This window comes from Salarias fasciatus, chromosome 22 (assembly GCF_902148845.1).
Source record: "Salarias fasciatus chromosome 22, fSalaFa1.1, whole genome shotgun sequence".
Taxonomy (NCBI): domain Eukaryota; kingdom Metazoa; phylum Chordata; class Actinopteri; order Blenniiformes; family Blenniidae; genus Salarias; species Salarias fasciatus.
The window spans coordinates 1,867,375-1,876,978 of record NC_043765.1 but is presented as its reverse complement, the minus strand read 5'-3'; the positions used below and the strand labels follow the sequence as shown (position 1 = coordinate 1,876,978).

General features: G+C 49.8%; 1 protein-coding gene across 1 annotated transcript in view; it reads left to right on the top strand.

The window, feature by feature from the left end:
• The first annotated feature begins 7,125 nt into the window (after positions 1-7,125).
• LOC115409726 (fibrinogen-like protein 1) overlaps positions 7,126-9,604 on the top strand; it is a 6,187-nt gene continuing 3,708 nt past the window's right edge. The window contains exons 1-2 of the mRNA XM_030120999.1: positions 7,126-7,692; positions 8,772-9,006. Of these exons, the coding sequence (XP_029976859.1) occupies positions 7,126-7,692; positions 8,772-9,006 (802 nt within the window). The remainder of the gene's footprint in view (positions 7,693-8,771; positions 9,007-9,604) is intronic.

Sequence of the window (9,604 nt, the reverse complement as noted above, 5' to 3'; positions counted from 1 at the left end):
GTGACTGATGGTTTAAACGCTGTGAAGACGGGAGGATTGGTGGACCTCTGGTCCAGGGAACTCAGAGAACTAAATCCTTCATGCTACAGTGAATTCAGGGAACTAAATCCCTGCTGCAGTCAGTGTGTGAGCCAGTCGTACCTCCTTCAGGTGATTAGGCTTCATTGATCTTTAGTTCTTTGAGAAGTTTTGGCTCAATTTTCCTTCTGAATGATCAATTTGATCTGATGACTCCGGACACTGCAATGTGTTGTTTATATGTCTTTATTTTTAACTTAACTATATAGAACATTCATATACAGTACACACACACACACGCGCACACACACACACACACACACACACACACACACACACATACACACACACACACACACACACACACACACACACAGGACATGTGACATGTGGGGTTTGCATGTTCTTCCCCTGCATGTGTGTTCTCTCAGGCCACCCTGGTTTCCTCTGACAGCCCAAAAAGAAAGCAAGCGTTCGAGGTTATTTTTATTTTTCTGAATGTGTGTGACTGTCGGTGTGTGAGCGGCTGGTTTCTGTGTGGAGGCAGGGAGTGGATGCGGGCCGCGCCTCACAAACCAGCGGCGAGCAGACACAGCGGCGTGGGCGCTGAAACCGGACACACGCCCTCCTGAAGCCGCTCAGGGAGGAGGACGAGTCCGGTGAGGCTCCGCCGCCGCAGCTGGCAGAAATGTCAGGCGACACGCCGTCCGGATTAACACCCGGCCGCCATGCCGTCACAGGCGGGAAGAGGGGATTCGAACCGGAGTGTCAGGGCCGCCTGGTGCAGCGGCCCTCCGCCGTGTGACGACGGCAGCGGCAGATGGACGCCGCTCACCGAGGTGCTGAGGATAAACTCCCAGCTCAAAGCTTTGTGTCGAACAGGAGGCTCCTGCCGTCCCCTGAATCAAATAATCTGCTGATGACGTTTTTCTCCGGAGATCAACCAAAGTTCAGTTTTCACAAACATGTCGACACGTTCGAAGCTTCAAGCCACAGACGGAGAGAACGGCCGAGTCCCATGTCCTCTGTGTCCTCGTAGGACGCTACAGAGTGAAGACATCTGGAGGGCTTCCCAATGTCCAGAGAGCAAACAGGAAGGGCACTAGAAATTTCCCACAATGCATCTGGAAAAGTAGTAAGCATCAATGGTCCCTAGATGGCTCAATATTACCCATGGTGCATTGCGAATCTATGTATGTATGAATGTATGAATTGAATTTCTTCAATGATTAGAAAGACGACAGGAAAGTAAAATGCAGAATAAGAGCTCATTTAAAAATACCACGGCCGGTACCATGGTTACCATGGTTACCATGGTACCGGCTGGGGGTCATGTGATCAGCGCTGAGGGAAAAAGCAGGGAGCTGCGAGTTCGAATCCCAACGGATTCAGGCTCTAGAAAGTCCAGGATGGAGTCCAGCACTGTGGAGACGAAGGGGTGAGGGGACAGAGGGGTGAGGGGACGGAGGGGTGAGGGGACGGAGGGGTGAGGGGACGGAGGGGACAGATGGGTGAGGGGACAGAGGGGTGAGGGGACGGAGGGGTGAGGGGACAGAGGGGTGAGGGGACGGAGGGGTGAGGGGACGGAGGGGTGAGGGGACAGAGGGGTGAGGGGACGGAGGGGTGAGGGGACGGAGGGGTGAGGGGACGGAGGGGACATTCAGACACAGCGTCTGTGGCAGATAAAGCAGCGATGCTGAATTGCTTTAATTAGCAATTCATTTATTTCAGCTGGTTCTGTGTTTGAAAGGTGAAATTCCAATTTAACTCACAAAGCCTGATGCAACAGTGCATGATGCATTCAAGGACAATAGGAAATAACTTTTTGACGGTCACATTTACTGGGCTAACTTGAGAAAAAACCTAACTATTGACCATTTATAACTCTCTAATTGCAGAGGAACGGCTTTCTGCAGTCAGGGAAGTGCACTGACTTATCTGCACAGTGACATGAGTCATCAGGAAGTCGTCTGCTGCTCTGAGGTCCTCAGAACAGTCCAACCCTTCACACCGTGGTCCTACCCCGCCAAGCTGGCCGAACAGGCCCAGGACGGCGCTCTGCTCCCGGAGTGGACTCAGCCAGACCGCCACAAACCGTGAGGAGCAGGTGATCCTCTCAGGAACTCAACCCGGGCTTCTGCAGAACCCGTCACACACATGCAAAAGTGGCAAGACAAATGCAAGAAATGCAAATTCTGAAACCACCATTCAGAAGTCCCAACATGTGAGGATGAGAGAGATCGACCCAGAGCTTTGACTGCAGTGTTCACGCTGTAATTTGGATTTCTAACAGTTCATGATCCGTCTTCAGTGCTTCGCAGTGCGAATTCAGACCAACAGCCTGGACCTGGAGCCAAACCGCCACAAGTCCACGAAGGAGGACGTCAAATGGAGGATGTTTTCCTAACAGACTGCGTAAAGCCAGTTTCCGGTGCTTCGTGTTGACGGTCATTCAAAAAAGACTTTTTTCTTTGAAGGGTTTTTTTTTTTCTTCTGCTTTCTGCGTCTCTAATGGAACAAACTGAGCAGCGAGTGGCGGCTGCAAGGAGGTAAATATAAACCCATTAGAGGGAGACCGCAGCCTTGAACCCCCCTTCAATCCATTACACACACGCACACACACACACACACACACACACACACACACACACACACACACACACACACACACACACACACACACACACAGAGGAAACGAGTGAGGCGGACGTCCGTTGGTCATTATTGACATCATGTCAGAAGTTTGTTGGGATGAAGTCAGTCCGAGCTTCACGGAGAAAATCCTCAGGAAAAGATTTCCTTCACCGTGAATATTCACAGACGGCGTAGAGATACGGCGGCGGTTTCACTCATTTCACATGTTTTTCATTCATTTAGTGAGGCACACGCCAGTAAGAAGCAGAAACAACCAAAACCCAGCTGCTCCTTTCTCCTTCGTTACCCGATCGCTCCTCCGAGCCAGCGGACGGCCGATCCCGATCTTCCACTGATGTTTATTCCTCCTCTTCTCTCGCCTCCGCCCCAGCTTCACTTTCAGATGTGTTGCTGCTCATCTCAGCTGCAGTTGAGAAGTGAAATACTGGGAACATGAACTGTTCGGGGGATTCCAGGAAGGGGTCTGCAAATCTGTGCAACAGCATGGACGCTGTCTCACTGGTTCTGTCATGGGAAAAAATGGAAAAATAGAGTTTTCGGTGGCGGCGACTCCGTTGAAATGAGGCTTTGTCAGATTTAGATTTAGCAAGTGTGTCATTTTTCATGTTTTTGCACAAATTTGCACGATCCTCCCCTAAGAGAACAGACTAGATGTGAAAGCTTCTGCCTTTCAGTCTTCTTTGGTCATAAATTAAAGTTTTAACGCACAAAGCTTCTGCACATGTCTGGCTGAAATGATTTCATGCTGTAATTTCCTCTCAGATCGTAGAATGTTTCCAGCTTTCATTTACCGGTTTTATTGATTTGTTTTGTCTTGTTTGTACAAAGAGCTTCGCCTTGATTTCACATGCAGGCGCGTTCTGTTCCCGTGACGTTGCTCGTCCGTCCACGACTTCCTGAGGACAGTCAGGACGCCGCCGGTGTCTTCCCATCCTGCTTCCTCATGCGCTGGAGCTGTCTGTCCACCATTCAAAGCCCTCGGCCGCCCTGCAGCCTCCTGCCTGCTTCTGGACGTTTAACGCGCTAAACCAGACGTTCCCAGCCTTTTATTTGACATCTGTCTTTTCTGGTGACTTCCGAGACATTTTTTCTAACCTGTCGTGTCCAGCATGGACGCAGCAGAATGGAGTTTCTGCTGCTGTTCCGATTTTTTCCAGACAGATCTGCTCTTCCAGGAGGAGCTTAGAAATATAAACCTCCTGCTTTTTCATTTCTTTTATTTATTTTGAGTACTGGTACATGATACTGATGGACTTGACAGGGGGACAAAAAGACAGGAAGAGAGAGAGAGAGAAGGAAACAGACGAGCAAACAAGAAGAAAAGGGGTGAAGAAAAGGAAGAGAGAGCAGAGATACGACGGTCTGTAATATCGACACTGCAGACGAGCAGCTACTGCTCCTGCGTAAAGACATGACAGAGAACATAACTGGTAGTGAACTGGGACGTACAAACTCAGGATCCAGGTGTGAAATTACACCAGAGCATCAAGAGAGACCTACAGATCACCATTATTCTAACCCACCTCAAGAAAACAGGGGAACTGAGTCCACATGCAGAATATGAAGAGTGATTAAAGATCAGCGTGATCATGCAAATGTGACAGTGAGCATGCAAATCTGATTCTGAGATGTTTTTATTCTGGAATCAGTGCACGAAGTGACAACTTTACTCCCCTCGTCAGGACATAATCTGGGTCTATGAAGCTACGTTCACACTGCAGGCTGAAGTGACCCCAGTCCGATTGTTTTGCCCCTGTGCGACCTGGATCGGATCTTTTCTTGACAGTCTGAACCACACAGATCCGATTTTTTCAAATGCGACCCAGGCCACCTGGACATGTGGTCCTGAATCCGATACGTATCTGATCCTCTGCCATGCGACTCCAGTCTGAACGGCCAGGTCGCATTTATCCGAACTACACGTCACAATATGGGGCGCCGAAGACGTGTGTCTTACCGTGAGCGTGTTAAAAACAGGCCCTCGCAGACGTACATAAAGGGAGTTCTTGTCATCCGAAAATTGTTAATAAACTCCAAATCATTACAGCCTCTCCCATCACTGTCCCACCTCTCCTGGCTGCGTTTCTCTGGATGGATGTTGATGCCGCTGCCCCACAAAACGCCATGGCCAAAAACTCGGCTCTCTTCCTTCTCAACCTTCTTCTTAAAATCAGGTTGTAAATGTGCTGCTCCGGTTGGACATTTAGTCAGAATCACAAAATACGCTGCGCCGTTATCGTCCATGTTTACTTCCGTAAACACTGAAGCGCGCTCGCTGCGTGATGTCGTTATGTCTTCTTCTTCTTCTTCTTCATCTTCTTCTTCTTCTTCTTCTTCTTCTTCTTCTTCTTCTTCTTCTTCTTGGTGTTTTACGGCAGTTGGCAACCAACTTAGGTGCACTACCGCCACCTACTGTACCGGAGTATGAGTCATTATGTCCTCTTCTGCGCATTCGGGACACTTTGGGTGGTATTTCAGTTCAGACGGGAGATCACATACAAGTCGCATTTTATTGTAAATGTGAACAAACTCGCAAAAAAAAAAAAAATCAGATTTCACAAAAAAAATCCAAATTGAGCATTAAGCCCTGCAGTCTGAGCGTAGCCTGAGATTGAAACGACACTGAGCTGTTAGCAGCGGAGCAGGCAGGTCGTCTGCTGATCGAGCCGCTTTAATAATGGATCCTTAATGAGCTCATATTACTGCATTATATTGCCCCCCCCCCCCCCCCCAATGTCAGCAAAACCCCGCCATGAGCTCTTCTCCCACAGCGACACTGCAAACACATGTAAATCAACCAGCGACCACAGGTTTCTGTCCTCCATGATGAATGATGACGGACCGAGGTTCACTTCCTGTCTTCAGCCTCACTCCGACCTCCACGATATGATCCACCCAACGCTTCCTCCAGCATAGAACACGACGGAGAATCTCACTGCATCAGACTCTGGAATCACAACAAGCTTTTAAAAAAATACTTCAAACGGTTCAGTGGAATTTGGCAGAGATTAAGTAACTGTAATTTCTACTCACGGTCCTCTAATTTCACTTCATGTAATCTGTAATCTTCCAGGCCAGGGCCTGCAAATCTGTTTAAAGTATTACTAGGATAATGTGACACACACACACACACACACACACACGCGCGTGCTGTTATTCCAGCGAGCTGACTGGGCTCGCTGCTGGGAAATGGCAGCAGGTAGGTTCTCTCTGTTCTAGATTAACGTTTTATTTTAACGGTTTCTGGTCTTTCAGTTTTCAGGTGGTTGTTAAAACGTCTAGTTTTGTATTTTAGTCTATTTCCCTTCACATTAATATTAGCTTCTTTTTGTTAGTTTTTTTTTTTGTAATACAAAACTTATCTTACCTATCAGCCAGAACATTATGACCACTGGCAGGTGAAGAGAACAGTGCAGACTCTGCTTACGAGGACGGAACATTTCATGAATGAAGCAGAACTTTCCAGACTCCACTGTCCTGAGACGGCGGCGGTCTCATGTTTACCTGCTGAACCCGCAATCAAATACAACATTTTAATAAACTCTAGATGCATTCTGAGCTGGTGGTGTCTGAGTGCTTCAGCTCGCTCAGGGATCTGCAGCCCTCATGTCTAAAACAGTTTTAGCTGTTGTTGCTATTTTCACTGTCGTGTTGCTTGTTTTTATTTCATTCGACTGGACTTTTAATTTTTTTATGTGCTCTAGCTATTTTAGATGGTTAACTTTTTGTGTTTACTCATTTTTGTCCTTTTCTTTGTTTCTTTAGCCATTTTGACTGTTTGAGAAATTTAAAAATTTTTAATTTTCTGTTTTTTTCCTTCTTTTGTCCTGATTTGAAGCATTTTTATCATTTGAGCTGTTTCAGCTTTTCAATGTTTTTTTTTCTTTGCATGTAATTTCAGTCATTTTGGCTGCTGTAACTTTTTCTGTCTGCATTCAGCCAGAAGATAAGAGTCCTTTAAAGAAAAAAATGTAAATAAAATGTAGATAACTTTTTTATTGTTGTTTTTTTTTTTTTTTTTTTTTTTTTTACAAACATTACTGTTTTTTTCTCTGACCACTTCAGGGAGCCATTACAGCGGCGCTGTAGAGCCACGGGTTGCAGACCCCTCTCCAGCCACTCCATGATGTAAATCTACAAACGGTCTCCAGCAGGTCGTTTCGGTGTGAAGAGGCTTCGTGCAGTCGTCCTCCTCCTCGTTGTGTCTGCTGGATCTCAGCTGGTCGGCCCTCACAGAGCATCCCTGAAGGATTTTATCTGAGTCCAGGCAAGTCTGCCCAGCGCAGCCCAAAGCAACGGGACCTGATCTGTGCTTTCGGAGGTTTGACGCCTCTCCGCCGTCCTGGCGCTACGAGGGATGCCTGGCGTTTGGCCGAACTCGGCGCTCGTTTCCGAGTCCTCGTCTCGTCGAACCCGGATCATCCACGGACGGGTTGGGATCGAGTCCTCGGGATGAAGAGGCAGCACGTCGTTCTGGGCGTCGTCCTCCTGACGGGGATCTTTCCTGTTCTCCTGACGGCTTCGGATGAGCATCCGGACGTCGGCCATGACCAGAGCGTCCACCCCAACATGCTGCTGGAGTCCAACGCCGACGTGTCGGATGTGGACGACCCGCATGTGGACAAGGACAACTACGAGGACGCTGACTGGCATCCTCCCAACTCCATCTTGGAAACTCACGTGGACCTGACCCCAGACTCCCCGCTGCTGATCCACGCCGAGAACGCCGGAACCAGCCAGGTCTCGAACCGGACCGCCGGCGGTCCCTCTCCGCAGTGCGGGGAGTTCAGCGGCCGGCTGACCGACGACGGACGGTGCCGCTTGACGGCGACGCTGCCTCCGGTGGGCGCGTCGCAGAACCGCTGCCCGGACATGTTCCGCTGTACGGACGACGTCTCCCAGTGGGTCCGGGAGAACCGGAACAGGAAGGAGCAGCTGAAGGAGCTGAGGGAGACCATGTCCGAGCTGCAGGAGGCGCTGTGGAGCCACCGGCATCGACTCACTGCTCTGGAGACGCAGGTAGGACGCTCAATGATGGACTGACGATGGCTCATTTACTAAAAGATCCAGACCTCTGAGGTCCTCAGGAAGAGGTCTGCTCAGTGATCCAGACCTCTGAGGTCCTCAGGAAGAGGTCTGCTCAGTGATCCAGACCTCTGAGGTCCTCAGGAAGAGGTCTGCTCAGTGATCCAGACCTCTGAGGTCCTCAGGAAGAGTTCTGCTCAGTGATCCAGACCTCTGAGGTCCTCAGGAAGAGGTCTGCTCAGTGATCCAGACCTCTGAGGTCCTCAGGAAGAGGTCTGCTCAGTGATCCAGACCTCTGAGGTCCTCGCCAGTGGGACAAACTGAGCACTGAAGGACTGCTGACCCACTCTCTTTGTTTAAATCTTGGCTTGAAACATGTTTATCTACACAGGCTTTCAAACAAACCACAGACTTTACTTATTACCTTTATCTTAAAAACGCTTTGCCTTCATTCATTCTCCCTTTCATGCTGGTTTTAATCTTTTTGTTTTCATGTAATTTGTAAATGTCTTTATAAAGCAGCGTGAAAGGCCTTCTGTCTGCATGGTGCTATATTCTTAAACAAAAAATAAATGTCCTTCTGTTGCCTGTTATTGATTATAGGCTTTAATATATATCGAGAAAAATATAGCAAAAGACACTAATTATTTGCATTGATCAGAGGACTGACGGGAGCTGCTGACTGCTGCTGTCCCTGAGGACGTAGCTGGACGATGCAGACAAACGTTTAGTCGTCTCTGAGATGTGTGGGGTGTATGAGCGTGAACACAATGCTTTCCCTGCTCCCTCTCTTTATTCCTACCTCTCTTCATCCCTCTGTCTGTCCTCATCTCTCTGTCTTGATACGTGCTAAGTCCTCCTTAACCCTGAGCGCTAACAGGATTAGCTGCACTTCAATCGGCCGGGGTCGCGCAACAAAAGGTCCTTCCAGCCCGCACGGCGGTTTTTTCCGTGTCTAGAGCTCACATCGAGGCGGTCTCCCGTCTGCACCCAACTCTGTTTCTCATGTTTGAATCAGTTTTCGGGAGACGCTTCAGACCGGTGTGTCCTCTGCCCTCTGTCCCGTCTCTCAGGCTGAAGAGAGAGTCCGTTTGAATTTGACCTTTGACCGGCAGCTGCGCTCCCTGGGGCTGCGACACGCCGAGGCCGACACGCTGCTCCACGTGCACGCCGCGCTGTTGCACGAGCTGCAGGCGCAATTCCACAACCTGTCAGCCGCCGCGCAGGGCGCCGGTCCCGGGGCGGGGTGCAGGGCGAACGCCGCCAGAGGCCCGCCGCCGCTCGGCATGTACGACAGGCTGCCTCCAGGTACACACACACACACACACACACACACACACACACACACACACACACACACACACACACACACACACACACACACACCGTCCTTACAGGACATTAAACCCGCCGCCTGGTGTTTGACAACACGACTGAGGGAAGCCCTGGAACGTATCGTCCCTGTGACCAGCTGAAACATTTGGACCTCTCTGGTTCTCTGGGCCCTGAACCTGGTCTGGTCTGAACCCAGAAGAGGCTTTGGGCCCTGAACCTGGTCTGAACCCAGAAGAGGCTTTGGGCCCTGAACCTGGTCTGGTCTGAACTCAGAAGAGGCTTTGGGCCCTGAACCTGGTCTGGTCTGAACCCAGAAGAGGCTTTGGGTCCTGAACCTGGTCTGGTCTGAACCCAGAAGAGGCTTTGGGCCCTGAACCTGGTCTGGTCTGAACCCAGAAGAGGCTTTGGGTCCTGAACCTGGTCTGGTCTGAACCCAGAAGAAGCTTTGGGCCCTGAACCTGGTCTGGTCTGAACCCAGAAGAGGCTTTGGGCCGGGTGGATCTCAGGTACTTGCTCCAGACACAGTCTCATATCTGAGAACCAGGTCTTGTTCAAAGTCGGTGCTTCAGCA